Source organism: Diabrotica virgifera, chromosome 2 (assembly GCF_917563875.1).
Source record: "Diabrotica virgifera virgifera chromosome 2, PGI_DIABVI_V3a".
Taxonomy (NCBI): Eukaryota; Metazoa; Arthropoda; class Insecta; order Coleoptera; family Chrysomelidae; genus Diabrotica; species Diabrotica virgifera.
Genome location: NC_065444.1, coordinates 130,908,955 through 130,926,485, shown reverse-complemented (window position 1 = coordinate 130,926,485; position 17,531 = coordinate 130,908,955). Strand labels below are relative to the sequence as shown.

Here is a 17,531-nt window from a genome sequence, read left to right as displayed (position 1 = left end):
CCCTGTATAGATAAAAAAAAAACATGGCTAGTTGTTAAAGTACCTACCTTTTTTATGGTCCAACATAAGCGAAGGAATCAGAATGTTGAGAAAACATGAGGCTATGGTTGGGTTTTAATTTCAGTATTCTATAAATGCTAGAATATTCCACAGGGTGATGTGAACTTTGAGAAAAAACACAGTTTGATTCGTACACCCTGTATGTATACAATGCAAATTTACCTGTTTAGCAACAATATTATTACAGTGATATTGATATTGCTAAAGAATAAAGATATAACATAATATTAAAAAAATCACTTAAATCGAACACCAGGTATAGGAAATATATATATATATATAGGAAATTTATGTATATAAAATTAGGTGAATTAAAGTTAACAGGTGAAATGTTTGAATATATTCTTAATGTAATTTGGAAAGCAACATTTTGCACTACAACAGTGACGCCATTAAATTAACTGAAATATTAAGTCAATACATTTTTTAGTGAATTAAGATTTGAAGGAGAAAGATATTTGTAATTGGCTTGAGTTAGTATTGGAATTATATGAAAGTTGGTTGGAAAGATCACTCAGTTAAAATGGCAAACACTATCCAATTGAAATTCTAATAATATTCTTTGTACCTAGTTCATTATTTTAAATTGTATATTAACCAGTTGCTTGTTTCAGCTTTCTTTTCGACCAGATCCAGTGAATGCCGAAACAAACTGTTCAACTCAGAAAATCCAAATTTGGGAAATTGTTTCTCTGGAATATTCAGACCTGCATCAGGCCTTAATAAAACAGTTTTGTGCTCGTAAGTTGATTTTAAATAATTCTTTATAATTTTTTTATAATATATTATACTGCATATGTTGGTATACAGAGTGAGTTTTATAGTCTGGGTGGTAGTGTCAAATTTTTACGGTGAGTTTGGCATGGATTCTATGAATTTATTTTGGTAGATAGTACTGTTGATAACGAAAATGTCTGTCAGCTGGCGCGACTCCGGGGCTTTTGGACAAAAAAAAATAATATGAAAATAGATGGAAAAACCCTACAACTTATATGTCAAATATTTATCTCCGTGCCTTACACCCATATGGTCTAGTGGTTAGAATACCAGGACCTCGATTTTTGACCCTTCGCTTCGTTATCGAACGTATTCGCTTCGTATACTAAACAGATACGAAGCGAATACGTTCGATAACGAAGCGAAGGGTCAAAAATAGAGGTCCTGGCTTTTGCCCAGGCGGGTTGGGTTCGATTCCCAGAGTCGGAAATATTTTTGTTTTTAAAATTGACATTTTGATTTGAAAAATAATTGTTTTTATAATACTTTTTAATATTGTGTCGTATAAATAATAAAAACGTGGTACGTATTATAAAAAGCTCTTTTTTATAAAAGTGAAATTATTTTTATTATTAATTTTCCTGATCTTTTTTTTATTTTATGCCACGGTATTGGACCAACTGACACATCATTTGTTAATAAGCTTTGGAACAACTGACTATATAAAAAAAGAGCCATGCCAAAATGCTCCGGTCAAATTTGACGCTACCTCTCGGACTATTATATATGGAACGTCTCAATTATCTCGGAAACGGCTTGAACTATGTTTATAGTTTTTAAAGAGAAAGCGCGGTCGTACACGGACTACTCGAGCAGTTTACCATTGAGCGACATACACCGACTGCTCGAGCGGTCGTTGACGATTGTTAACTCTACAGGTATGTATTGTATAATACTGAAAGATACTCTTGCTAAGTCGGTAGGATACACCGTTTTCTAGAAAAATCAATTTGATTTTTTTTTTTAATTTGAAAAAAAAAATCAAAAAAAATTATTTAGAAAAACGAACTGGTAAGTTTATTTATCTTCCAGAGATAAATTGATTTTATCAATTGCGAATTTCTAGTGCCGGTCATATGCGTCTGTTTTGGGTAGGTCAACGGTTATTTTATCGCATAACTTTTTGTCTTTAATTTTTAAGCCTTTTTGACACTGAATTATTAAATTATGATGTACTCTATTTCTAAAATTTACTCTTGCTTTAAGTTGGTAAAATACACCGTTTTTTTTATTTTTTCAAATTCAAAAAACGGAAAATTATCAAATCGATTTTTCTAGAAAACTGTGCATCCTATCGACTTAAAGCATGATTACCTTTTATTACTAGAATACCTGACAATTTAATAATCCAGTATGAAAAATGTTTGAAAGACAGAAAAGTTATGCGATAAAATAACTGTTGCCCTACCCAAAACGGACGCCTATGACCGGTACTAAAAATTCACAATTGCTGGAGTCAATTTATCTCTGGTAGATAAATAGACGTACCAGTTTTCGTTTTTCTAAATCGAAGCTGGAGATAGTTCTTAAGATGTTTAAAAAAAACTAATTACAATGCGCCATCTTCAAAGAGCTCTAGCTCTCTGAAGATGTTCGGACTAGGGGAATTGGGTTAAATTGTCTTAAAATTATCTGAGGAATCTCTGGTCTTCGTTTGTCAAGAGAGTTTATGTACACCCTGTATATCCTTGTAAGTTGGAACGATACGAAAAACTTGTTTATTATTAATTTTAAGAAAAAATTAATAACTCGTTTCCCTGATATTAATATTTAAGATACTTAAAATAATCTAATATTATTTTAAGCATTTAGCATATTATGGCTTCTTGAACAGTTTTGGTGATCATCGGGAATATGCTTGTTAATTTATCAAAACAATTTTTGCAATCCCCTGGTATAGTATCTAATTCAGTGAAACGCAGCTTTATTATTTGATCAGTCCTTGACAGCGACTAATTTAGAGTGACAAATTCACTACATAATGTGATTAAAACGGGAGTGGTAGCAGCCTCGTTATTTTTTATGCCTTTTGTTTTGTAGAAATTCCAAAATAGGACGGTCGATTTTTCTATCTAGGTCAAAACGTATTGAAGATAAAGTGCAAACTGGAGGAAACGTATATACCAATGGTTTTTTTACATGCAAAAATTTATCCCCCAATATGAGTGATTATGAGGGAGACTGTTAGTACCCTTTCAGACTAAGACACTGGTGTCTGACACCAGTGAGACCGGTGTCCGCCACCGGCAGCAAAGCATTGTTTTAAATGAACGACTACAGACGAGCCACTTTGAGTGTCTGGCTGATTTTAGTGTCTCAACAATGCTTTGCTGCAATTGAACACCGGTGTCAGACACCAGTGTCTTAGTCTGGAAGGGTACTTAAGGAGCATCGGAGCAAGGATTAATCCTTTCTGAAATCTAGTCGTTGTCAGTCCATCTATCTGTCTGAAGGAATTAAAAAATCATAGAGGATAAAACTTACTCATAGGTACATAGGTTCCACGAGAATCTTCCCGGGAAAACTTTGTTGAAGTTGTATTCAATAGGTCAAAACTCACCAAAGCTACGGATAAACCAAAATGGAGATGATATAGTTCCATTAAAAAGTAAATATATAATATGTAAAATTTGGAGGCTAAAGGTACAGAACTTGTAATTATGTTACGTCTGGTGGACACCCGACACTTCGATTGTTCTCACTTGGTCTCCACTACAATAGCCTCTTTGTTCATCGACTATCTGGCTTTCTCGCTTTGTGTCCTCTCCATCTCCGTGGCTATTAATTGAATACATATAATAATGTTTATTCAAAGAAAAGATACAATACATACAATGGTAATACATTAAAATCATTATAATTCCCTATAAATAAACACAAATACCACTTAAAGCAGAATGCTTGTGCAGTGTTTTGAGTTTTTAATATTCTCATAAACTTTGTCCAGTGCCGGTTTAACCTAACTTCGGGCCCTGGGCGCTAAATATTTAGGGGCCCCCTTAATTGTTATTCGTTGTCAGTTTTTTTAACAAGAAAATAAATGTATTTATTGTAACTTACAATATTTTCATTCATACAATATCAATCCATACAATATTTTTTTAAACCAAACAAGAAGAAGAATAGTAAATGTAAAAAATATTCGAAAAAGTACATTCAAAAATATATAAAAAAACAGAAAGTTACACAAAACAACGCATGACAAACAAAAAAATATATTTAAAAAAATACATATGACAAAGATTAGATGACTTTTTCTTGACTAGGCATTAGTAATCTGTCATATAATACTATCACAATTTAGTTGCTCCAACATTTCCTATAATACAATAGTGATATGCGCCTAGATTTTCTTGACCCAAATTTAGCGTTAAATATATTTTTATTCTTTTTAAAGCCGAAAAAGACCGCTCGCCTGACACAGTAGAAGTTGGTATCGTGAAATAAACTTGCAGTAAAGGTAAAATACTTGGAAATGTTGCCTACAATCCTTACATCCTGGATGACACCAAATTTTATAAATTTATTCAACTTTTGGCATGCTATCATCATCACGTAGCGCTACAACCCTGGGTGGGTCCTGGCTGACTGTACAACTTTCTTCCAATTTCTTCGGTCTTCCATCAACCTAGGGTCAAATGGGATATTCATTTTTCGGAGATCTGCTTGGATGTTATCTCTCCATCGCATTCTGGGACGTCCGAGTGGTCTTTTGTCAGTAGGAATCTCCTCCCATACCAGTCTTGCAAGTCTCTCGTTATGAAGTCTGTGCACGTGGCCTGCCCATCTTAGTCCAAAAGTATTTTTCGTTCAAAACGTCTGAGCTTTTCTTCGTTTGATTTGGTCATGGTCCACGTTTCGCAACCATATGTTAGTACAGGTCTGACGATAGATTTATAGATTTTGATCTTGGAACTTCTTGTAAGATTTTTTGATTTTATAAGCTTATCCAGTGCGAATAGACAGCGATTTGCTGATTGGATTCTGTCTTTTATTTCTTTAGTAACATCGTTGTCAGCTGTAATTATGGCCCCCAGATACTTAAAACGTTGTGCTCTTTCGAAGTTAAAGGTGTTGACCGTCACATTTTGTCCTATCCTGTCTCTTCGTGTCGATCTATTTATACACATATATTTCGTCGTCTCTTCAATAATCCTCAGCTTTACTTTGCTTGTTGCTCCTTCCACCTTGTTGAAAATGTCTTTTGTGGACAATATGGAGTCTCCAACGAGATCAATGTCATCTGCGTGAGTCCACTATATTATAGGCATGTTATAGAATGAGTAATTTCACTATGCAAATTCTCTTTGGTTTTATCAATACCTTTTTTATATTTCACACATAAAGTATTAATTGACGTCTTGACTGCTTCTTTATTTAGCGTAGAAAAACATCTAACAGCTGATGTAACATCTTTGTAGCATTTAATTCTCTTTAAAAGAACTTGAGTAATTATTGTAGCATATAACATTAAATACTTCAATTCCGAATCTTTCTTTCCTCTTGAATTGTTTCACTTTCACCTGCTTCATCGAAAAATGTTTTGTTCTTCTTTGTTCTTTGAAGGTCAGTTGTATAGAATATGTTTGAGATATCCTCGTCTTCGTAAAAAATATTTTTGGCTTCTAGTTCAACTTCCCTTAAAATATTATTTCTTACGTCTTCAACAAATCTCAAAATAGATGTCATTAATTCTACTTCAATTGACACGCTTAAGTCCACAGTTTCTTCACGTTCACGTTTTGCTTGTTGCATTACCTCGTTGCAAATTTTTTGTCCAAATCAGTGTGAATAGAACTGTCTCAGAGGTATCCATTTTATTCTGCAGTGTCTTGGCTTCATTTTTAATTGCTAATTTTTCGTCTCTGTTATTGCTTAACTGGAAAAAATAGATTTGATGAATGATAGATCCCTAGTTTTTAACTAAAGCATTTACAGAGTCAAAAGTGTCAAAAGAGTACAAGTTTTGATTTCATTACTTCCAAGAATTCATTGCAAATTTAGTGATACAGATAGCTAATTTAACTTTTTCATTTATTCGCATTCCGTTGTAAATGCTCAGCTAAAAAGTAGTGAAATTTAGCCTAGTATACAAGACAACTTAAGTAATTTCCTTTATGACGACTTGTTAAATCCTCATTGTATCCTTGAGAAGCAAGTAATTTGGTAGTGAAAACAACTCTTCTTATGAAGCTTATCCAATAGTCAGCTTCGCGTTCTACTTACTCTTTCAAGCCAGCGTCTATAACTATAACTCCAATTAATGATGATCTTGTTCTTAATGTAACCATAGAGTTTGGATAAAATTTACTTTCTTAATGTAACCATAGAGTTCAGATGAAATTTACTTTCTTCGTGAGATTTGAGCAAACTATTCAAATGTTTCCAGTGAATCCGTCCAAAATCAGTTAACTATTTTCTCAATTGAAAAAAAATTGCACGGGAAACAATAAACACTTGCGTCGTATATTAGCCAAGCTCTCTATTTTCTTTCCTTTCATTGGGTTTTCCTCTATAAAAGTTGCTTTTATTTAATCTTCTATAATAAGGTTTGTCTCCATCTTGGTACATTGTTTTACAATTTTCTCACCCCTTGGTTTAAAATCACTCTTTGGTTTAAAAGTTCACAGTTTTTAGAAAGTCATCATTCTTAAAATCAGACCATTTCGAAATCGCAGGTATTTCGTCGTCTTTTTTTTCCATTTTGGAAAATATGTAGATTATTTAGCGGACTAAACTTTTTTTATTAAGAAAAGGAACGGGTCTCTACGGGCCCCTCCGGGGCCCGGGCCCCTGGGCGCCCGCCCCAAGCGCCCAGTGCATAAACCGGCACTGACTTTGTCTTCTTGACGTTCATTGTTAGACCGTATTCTTGTCCAAACTTCGCTATACTGGTCACCAGTCTCTGAAGATCCCCAATATTTTCGGCTGACAGTGTCATCCGCACATTTAATGTTGTTAATGGGAACTCCATTCGCCTTTATTCCAGCTGTTTCACCCCAAGATCTTTTTTCAAGATTTCTTCCGAGTAGATATTAAAAAGAATTGGCGACAACACGCATCCCTGTCTCACCCCACGTCTGATTCAATTTCCTCTCACAGCTATTCGTTAACACGCACTCTTGCTCGTTGCTTATATAGTATAAGTTCAATATAATCCTGAGGTCATTGTAATCTGTCTTCTTTGATTGCAGGACATGCATTAATTGTTTATGTCGTACTTTGTCGCATGCTTTATTATAGTCAATAAAACAAGCATATATGATTGACGTCCAGGCACCTTTGTGTTAGTATATTAAGTGTTCCTGGGCCTTTGCGAAACCCAAATTGCGTATCATTAATGTCTATCTAATAATAAAACACTGAAAACGTTTGTTTTCTATACTTCCACAGAATTTATTATAACTAGGTGACTACAGCTGTTTCGGCAGAGTGCCTTTCTCAAGTGATATAGTTTACAATGTGTTTGCCTTTTTAAGTCTTCAACTGAAGAGGTTGAGGAGTGGGGAGCTGTTTGTCTCGAGTTGGTTATTCAGAATTATATCTGTATGTTTCAGTTTATTAATTTCCATAGATTCTAAAAAAGATAGCTTAAGGCCTTTATTTTGAATATGCAGAATTAAAAAGGCAAACACATTGTAAACTATATCACTTGAGAAAGGCACTCTGCCGAAACAGCTGCAGTCACTTAGTTATAATAAATTCTGTGGAAGTATAGAAAACAAACGTTTTCAGTGTTTTATTATTAGATAAAATGAACTTCCATCAAGTAACGGTCGAATCCATCAATTATTAATGTCTATGTCCAGTTTATGATTATTCAGTTATGGATGACTTTCAGTAGCAACTTTAGCACATAGGAATCAAACTAATGGTGCGGTAGTCGCCGCATTCTCTTGCGTTTTTCTTTTTAGAGAGACAAATAAAGATACGTTAACCATTCTTTAGGTAATATGCCTGAGCTATAAATTTTGTTCAAGAATATCACTAAAACATCAATATGCTGCTCATCTATAATGTTTAGTAGTGCGATAGGAAGCATGTCAGGTCCAGGGCTTTTTCCGTTCTTCATTGTTTTTAATGCGTGTATTATTTCTTCTTTTGTAATATCTGGACCTATTTCTCCTGAAGTAAGTTCTATGTGTTCCAGGTCCCCTCTTTAATCATCGAACAGTTCGTCGTTGTATTCTGCCCAACGTTGTACTTTCTCACCGGTCTGTGTTATAGCAACCCCGTGTCTATCAAGAAATGTCCCAGTGAGATTTTGTTTTCTTAGTGCTGCCATTTTTATACTATATATGCATAATCTACTATACCAGCTGCAATATGCGGGAAAACGGTCATTGGCTGGACTCTAAATACCTTTTTCCGAAATTCCGCGGACTTGAAATCGATTTTAGACCCATGGTTCCTTGGGAATTTTAGTCAGAATTGCATATAAATTATTTTTCTATTCTCTTTATATTAATTTCTGCACATGTAATACAACATATCCAAACAGTAGATATTATACCTACCATCCACAGCACAGTTTTTGCTTGTCTTTAATACTAGACATTTTGATTTTTTTTCGAGAAACTGTGTTTCGAAATATTAATTTAGTAAATATCTTTTTTCATTATTACCACCTATTAACATTATTATCATGATGGAATTTTTAATTGTCCGGTTTCATGATAAGGAACGATGATTCATCGAATGATCCTCTAAACTCTAAACGTTTTGGGAATACACTACGCACGGTTTCCAGTTTATTTTTAAAAGTAGTATAAAAGTATAAAATTTGTTCTCATTCCAATCGAAATTTTTAATCTAAAATTATATCGTATGGTGTAAATATACAGAGTCTGTAATTTGGAATAAATTCAATATCTCAAATACTAATTGTTTTTTTGAAAAATGGTCAAACCCGTCGATTAGTATTTCAAATTATTCTTTTTGACATACAATAATAATGTATACAGGGTGTCCCAATTTAGAGATATGATGTCATCGTTGATTTTCTTAAATAGCAACACTGTCATTTTGATAGCTATTTTTATAGGGTGTGTAAAGTTATACACAACTGCAAAATATCAAATTTTTATTCTCTACCATTTACAAGATAATAGAAAATAACAAAGTTATGTCTGTAATTTGGAATAAATTCAATAATTAAAATACTATTTGTTTTTTTTTGAAAAATGTTCAGACCCGTCGATTAGTATTTCAAATTGTCATTTTTGACATACAATAATAATGTATACAGGCTGTCCCAATTGAGAGATATGACTTCATCGTTGATTTTCTTAAATGTCAACACTGTCATTTTGATAGCTATTTTGATAGGGTGTGTAAAGTTATACACAACTGCAAAATTTCAAATTTTTATTCCCTGCCATTTACAAGATAATAAAAAATAACAAAGTTATGAAAAACACGTAATCAAATAATAATTGAATTTAATTATTTCAATTAAGCAAATGCTCATAACGTTGCCCTTTGACAATAATTGAGGGCAACATTATGAGTATTTGCTTAATTGAAATAATTAAATTCAATTATTATTTGATTAATTGTTTTTCATAACTTTGTTATTTTTTATTATCTTGTAAATGGTAGGAAATAAAAATTTTAAATTTTGCAGTTGTGTATAACTTTAGTAAATGGTAGGAAATAAAAATTTGAAATTTTGCAGTTGTGTATAACTTTACACACCCTATCAAAATAGCTATCAAAATGACAATGTTGCCATTTAAGAAAATCAACGATGACGTCATATCTCTAAATTGGGACACCCTGTATACATTATTATTATATGTCAAAAATGAGAATTTGAAATACTAATCGACGGGTCTGAGCATTTTTCAAAAAAACAATTAGTATTTTAATTATTGAATTTATTTCAAATTACAGACATAACTTTGATATTTTCTATTATCTTGTAAATGGTAGAAAATAAAAATTGATATTTGCAGTTGTGTATAACTTTACACACCCTATCAAAATAGCTAACAAAATGACAATGTTGCCATTTAAGAAAATCTACGATGACGTCATATCTCTAAATTGGGACACCCTGTTATTGTACGTCGAAAAGAACAATTCGAAATACTAATCGACGAGTCTGAGCATTTTTCAAAAAAACAATGAGTATTTGAGATATTGAATTTATTCCAAATTACAGACTCTCTCTGTATACCTATACTAAAATCACAATAAAGATGCACTAGAAAAAACAAACCTAGACACGTTAAATGTTACGAGGAGCACTCTCACTCTCAAAGCACTCTCACTCTCAAAGCATGATTTACTATTACCAGAGAACGGCAGTTCTCGTTTCTGGTCAGTAGCGCACAAAACCCCTAGATGCGACACTATATATACACGAAATTTTCGATTTTCTAAATCTGACTGAATTGAAAATCGGACTAAATCTCATCTTAAAGTTTAAGAAAAGACTCGTCCATCCATACGTCTACTCTCCATTTTGGTCCAAGGGTGTGGATTTTACGGCCCTTTCCATTTAGGGTCTGTTTTTCGTTCTCGTCCCCAAAGCTCCCAAAAATTTTGAAAATTTTAGTCTGACTTCTGCCGCTTTTGATAGTATTATAGTACCGATCATTACCTTTCCAACGCATCTCTAATTTTGAATATCGGTTATACCATTCAAAAGTTACCGAGCTCAGAAGTATGACTTAATTTTTATTGAAAAAGGGGAAAATGTTTGTGGATATGTATGTATGTATGTATGTGGAAAAGTTACACCAATCTGAATTTTTTTCTGTGTTTCAAGAGGGGGTCAGGGCCGATTCAGAACCGGTGTAGTTTGTGACTTTTGACCACCCATAAGCCAGCTATAGGGCTCGGTAGATACAAAATGGCATATTTTTTGGGCGTATATATCTTGGGTTCAAGGAGAGACAGAAAAACCGCAAATACACCAAATCAATAGCGTTCAGTAAGTTTTCAAATGGTGCCTAAGCGGTTAGGATCAGACATACACACGGCTCATTATAGCCGAAAAACTGAAAAACCAAACTTTAAAAATTTTGGTTTTTTGAAAATTACTCAAAATTTCAACCTACGAATTACGCCAATAACTAAGCGTTTGTAGGAAGACACTAGACACATCTAACGGTGTATATCTCATATCTAGGAAAATTAGAAATAGGCTTCATAAGTATGATCAAATCTATTTCTTATGGGGAAAACGGTTTTTCAAATTCAATCATTCCTGTAATACCTTCAGTTATCATACTTGACCTTGGATGCATCAGATACTACTTGTCAATACGTTTCAACCACATGTTTAATGATCAAAATCGGTTAATCCGTTCAGAAGTAAACGAGCTCCAAAAGTATAATCCATTTAACCATTATCGCTGAAATGGTTTATGTAGTTGTAATGGTTACGACGCTAAAATTGATGTGCAATCCGAGTTTATTTGCCGGCCATAATTATTAGGATGGCTGGGATATGAACTCGGTTTGTCTTATCACATTTATAACGCTTAACGTGTAATCGAGAAACATTACATTCAACTTCATACATTTAATTTATAAAAAACTTGAAAAAACTCGTGATACAAGAATAAAAAACCGCTAAGCGCCGTAAAAATGAGTGGCGCATACAATATTCCAGCTACAAAAGAGCTGATATGAGTATTACGTGGCGCGAAAATATATTTTCATTTTGGTGGAAAATAAAATTCTAATTTTATTTTGAAAGATTTGTTCCATAACATTTGCTAAATTTGAAGTAAAACGCGCCACAAAAGAGCCTCAAAATGCAAACTGTATCAAAGTTACTCTTTTGTGGCGCGTTTTACTTCAAATTTAGGAAATATTATTGAAAACATCTTTCAAAACAAAACTAGAATTTTATTTTCCATCAAAATGAAAATATAAGCCACGTAATACCAGCGGCGGATCCAGCATCGTTAAGAGGGGGGGCCGATTGGCTAAAATGAAAATCGGATCGAAGAACTGAAAAATACATGTTCAGTAATTTTTAAAAATCTATCGAATGACACCAAATACGACCTCCTACTCCAACCCCTAGAGGTGGAGTGGGGCTCAATTTAAAATCGTAAATGGAAACCCCCAGTTTTAATTGCAGGTTTGGATTCCTTACGTAAAAGTAAGCAACTTTTATTCGAGACATTTTTTCTATTCTATAGAAATAGAATAATATAGAAATAGTCTGTCTCGAGAAATACACTTCCAAATAGAAAACTAAAAAACACGTGTATTTGATATTTTTCAAAAACCTATCGAATGACACCGTGTCGTGTTGGGTGGCATTCGATTCGATAGGATTTTGAAAAATGTTCAACTTGTATTTTTTGATTTTTCATTTGAGAATGTATTTCTATAGATATTAAACAATTTCTATAAATTACCCATGGTACCACGATAAATCGTTTTTCCGATTTTAGTGCCATCTAGCTAGAATTCGAAAAAATATGTCGAATAATAAAAGTTGCTTACTTTTACGTAAGGAATCCAAATCTGCAATTAAAACTGGGAGTCTCCATTAAATACTTTTTAAAGTTGCCCCCATCCCACGTAGGGGGTCGTGTTTGGTATCATTTGATAGATTTTTAAAAATTATTGAACACATATTTTTCATTTTTTCGATCCGATGTTCATTTTGCGAAATATTCAACGGTTCCTCTACTTTTGGGTTTGGACAGCCTATATGTAAAGTTGACGAAATAAAAATAAATATATGTAGTGAATTATCATTAAAATTTCAAAAACCTACAAAATGAGACTTTATAAGTTAACAACTTACAGTAGTTTCGGAAATGTAATAATGAATTAACCGAATGTAATTTTCAAAAAATCAAAATACTTTATTCAAGGAAAAAAATTCATGTAGAAATAGTTTTAATTTTATTTCGAAATGGGAAAGTACATCATGTGACACCTCATTTAAAATCGTTTGAAATACTGATTACAAAAATGTATAATACGTACATGCGCAAAATTTTGGTCAAATGCTTTTTAAACGCATTAATTTTTTTCGAATCCTGAGAAAACTAATACGACAATCTTTGAAAAATTTAAACGCAGAATAAAATATTACATTATTACCGAGGGCCGAAATTCCATTAGAATAAACAAAAAGTTTCTTTTGAATGATATATTTGAAATTAACACTCTGACGTACAGAACGTCTATAAACGTCTAATTTTCATTGATGTAATGTGATACAACGTCTATAGACGTTGCATTTCCCCTATTCTACTTTGCAAAATACAATATAGTGTCACAACACTTGCTTATACATTTGAGGCACTGTCCGTCAACGTGTTAAAAATCATACTCAATTTTCTCTATTTTTCACCACTGTAACTTATTAAAATAAACATTATAGAAGTTTTCAGGGACTTTCGACCCTCGGTAATAAGGTTATCTTGCATTTTGCGTTTAAATTTTTCAAAAATACTTATTAGTTTTCTCAGGATTATAAAAAAAATGAATGCATTTAAAAAGCATTGGACCGACATTTTGCACAAGTATTGCCTATACATTTTTGTAATCAGTATCTCAAAAGCTTTTAAATGAGGTGTCACATGATGTACTTTCCGATATGAAGTTTAGAATTTAATTTATTACCATAATTTTATATAATATGTGGATGATTACATCTCGCGACATAAATGACTATCTATCGTATTCGTGGAGAACTACTCACTTCTGTCAAACGTGATATAAAATAAACTTATATAATATATATAAGACATACTTTCATACATAGAAGACATACCTTTTTCCATAAAACTCTCGAAAGTAGAATTGGTATTTACTGCATGACTTGCATAAATCGCATGACTTGTTTTGAATGCTCTCAGATCTTAAATTTGATCCAAGATCAGTAGGTCTCATAGTATGATCTATCTGATTAGATGTACCTTGTACATATTTATTATCATCATTACTATTAAGAGCAAACAGTAGCGATCAACAGGTAGCAACAAACGCGTTCCAAGATTGCGGCTCTAATTTTGAATATTTTGTCGAGATATTTGGCACACATATTCGTAATATAATAAAGAATGGTGGTACAGAGCCCAATTTCAGAAATATTTTAGTATGTATGTGCAAATTACTCTATAACTAAATAAAATATTGAAAAAAATACACTTTGTTCAAATAAACTTTTTTATCCCGTGCCTAGATTTTGTGTCACATTGGAACTACTAAAAATCGATTTTTTTATAACAAGAAATCGAACGTCACTGACTTGGCAACATTTCGCGCCTATGTGTATAAAAATGATTGTTTTTGATAGTATAAATGTCACTGTCAGTGTCGAATTACCGACGCACTGTTGCCTCATTTCTGAAAGTTCGCAGAACTTTCGCAATCTTGGACCGCGTTTGTTGCTACCTGTTGATCACTACTGTGTGCTCTTAATATTATCACCCAAATTACGTTGATTTTTAAAAAAATAATCAGTTATATTGCGACATTTGAATTTTTTACTTTTTAAGTTCTCGGTAGAAGCTTCTGATTCCTTTAGTTTATTTAACATCTTATAACTCTTCGTAAATCACAAACTATATTGATATAAAAAAGAAGAATAAACTCAAAATACTATTAATCACGCTAACAATTTACAAACTAAGATCTGTACGAATCAGTATTAGAGATGTTACTTGCATCGATACCCAAAATGCACTAATTAATAATAATTAATAAGGGTGTCCTTTTTTCGTGGTCAGCTATCGACATGTGAACATATTATTTATATTTTCGGCGAATTAATATAGTTTTTGCTAGGCGCGCAATTTTCGAGAGATTTCCGGCGAATCTGTTATCTACAAACGATTTTATAATTATACGTGGAGATGCTTAAGTTGTGTTCACAGTATATAGGATTACATATTTTTTTAAATATGCTTGTTGTGATCATTTTTAATTCTTAATTTATTAAGGATTATAAATTACTCATTTCCAAATACACTGGCGTCACTGGCCCGTTTTAGCCAAGTCCCATACTAATAAAATATACTTAATATGTAATTCATAATTCATATAATATGTAATTTTGACATGTATAATTATTATCTATTTGAAAAAATAAATAAATGTTTTTGTAATCCTTATATTACAATTAAAAAAAATAAATCACTTGGATTGAGAGGGGGGGCCGATCGCCCCCATCGTCCCCCCCTGGATCCGCCACTGCGTAATACTCATATCAGCTTGTTTGTAACTAGAATATTGTATGCGCCACTCATTTTTACGGCGCTTAGCGGTTTTTTATTCTTGTATTATATACATTTTATATCCCAAATTATGATTACAATGTTTAAACATTGTAAAACATGAATCGGGAATGCTCCTCGTAAGATTCAAGTGTCTTGGTTTGTTTATTTCTAGGGTATCGTGCATCTTTATTGTGATTTTAGTATAGATCGTTTAATCATAAATGCATTTTTTTTTAATTACTGCAAAAGAAGCTACAAACCTGAGAAATTTATATTTCTAGAAAATTATGTCAACTTTCGGAATTGCCAAAATAATGTGTAAAGTATAATGTATTTTTATATAGTTTTTAGTCACCATCTGGTATATTATATATATGTTGTTTACAATAATTATGAAAAGTTTATTTTTAGACTACCTACTAATAATATTTGATATTGGAAATCAGAATCAATAGGCACTCTTCATAAATATTATCTTTCTTATTTAAAATAAACAGTTTCTTTAGTTTATTTGTCTAGTACTTCGTATCTGTCTCTATTCCCTTTTATTTTTATATTAATATTTGAGTGCAAACTCTTGTATTGTCGAGTTCGTTAATTAGTAGTTATTAATAGAGGTAGTGTAGTTTTCTTTGTGGTATAATAAACAAGAATTAAAAACCGCTAAACGCGGTAAAAATGAGTGGCGCAAACAATATTCCAGCTGCAAAAGAGCTCATATGAATATTATTATATGAAAATAAAATTATAGTTTTATTTCTAAAGATTTTTCCATAATATTTGCTTACTTTCCACAACTTTTGGTGTGACACGCTGTCTGGGTCTTTTTTAAGTTCACAGCGAGTTAATGAACTTTTTGGTTAAACTCTGTCTTCTATTCAACTTACTATACTTCCATATTTATAAACTCCCCTTAAACTCGATTTTTTCAAACCATATTTCCATACAATCTAATGGTTGAAATCGTACAGTTTCCATTTTTCACACTTCAGATCTGTGTTAAGGGCACCCGAAGTCCCATTTAACGACAATGTTAACATTATGTCACATATCTCTGTAACCAAAGATCTGTTTTATGGATAAAAATTATTGGATCTGTAATTTAGCATGTTAACAATTACAAAAAATAAGGGTTGCCCGATCTAATCTTGTTCTAACTATAATTATTAATTAATAATTAAAAAATGAAACTTTTTTTTAAATTAAAAAAAATCGACCCGGGGAGATATTATTTCAGATTTTTTAGATCATTCTAAACCATAAAGGTCTTTTGTAATTTTTCTCTAAAGTTGATCGTTTTCTAGTTATAATTAATTTAAAACTGAAGAAAAGAACGACAGATGACGATTTTAAAGGCTCAAAAACATAAGTATAAAATATCATTTTGCAATTAGGAAGTCTCTAAATTCAAGTTCAAACCTTATACCGTTGATTGATAAATACGGATAGTATAATTTATCAGTCAACGCTTATACTATCAGTTCTTGATAAGTCTTTTGGACTTATTTCATTATGAAACATTGTTTTTTAGTTGTTAATGCCCGTCTCCCCATAAGAAACCTTCCTCATTAAAAATTAAAAAAATATGTTTTAGAATAAAACATGGCTAAAATTCTTATCGAGACCTGATAGAAAACGGTTTGAACTTAAATTCATATACTTGATGATTACAAAAATGATATTTATTACTTGTGTTTTTAAGCCTTGAAAATTGTTATCTTTCCTTCTTTTTCAGTTTTAAATTGTTTATAATTTGTAAACGATCAACATTAGAGAAAAATTACAACAAAAGACCTTTTTTGTTTAGAATGTTCCAAAAAATCTGAAATAATATCTGCCCGAGTCGAAATTTTTTTTTTATTTATAAAAAAAAATGTCATTTTTTAATTATTAATTAATTATAGTTAAAACAAGATTAGATCGGGCAACCCTTTTTTTGTAAATTGTTAGCATACTAAATTATATATCCAATAATTTTTATCCATTAAACAGATCGGTGCAGATCGACCTTATATTTTGTAAAGTTGTGAAACAGCGAAAAAGCCATTTATTTTAAAAAAATTTAAAATACTTTTACACAAAACCCAAAAAGTTTAGATTCTATTTTTTATTTTACTTGTTTTTGTACATTTTTCAATAAAACTACCAGGAACTTGATATTATTTATCTACAACTACTGTAAAGATTTGGACCTTTTATCATCTAAGGATACAGATATATTGGACATCAAAAATTAAAAAACATAAAACGGTAAATCGCAAAAACATAAAACACTCTAATAGGCTATAAAGAAAGCTACCGGTACCAGCGGCTTAACCGGGGGGAGAGGTTTGGGGTGTACTTTGAGCTTTAATTGGCAGTATTTCATACCCCCAGGGACCCTCCAGTAGTCGTGACTCCCCCCCCTTTACGATCATCCTGGTTAAGTTAAGTGCAGACGTTCAAAAAACAAATAATTTTGTATCCATGGATATTTTCTACTATAATGTG

The 17,531-nt window shown here is 32.1% G+C and overlaps 1 protein-coding gene across 1 annotated transcript in view; it reads left to right on the top strand.

Moving 5' to 3' along the window:
• Positions 1–17,531, top strand: part of LOC114327500 (uncharacterized) — a 181,779-nt gene that overhangs the window by 130,376 nt on the left and 33,872 nt on the right. Inside the window, exon 3 of the mRNA XM_028276142.2 lies at positions 675–801. Within this exon, the coding sequence (XP_028131943.1) occupies positions 675–801 (127 nt within the window). The remainder of the gene's footprint in view (positions 1–674; positions 802–17,531) is intronic.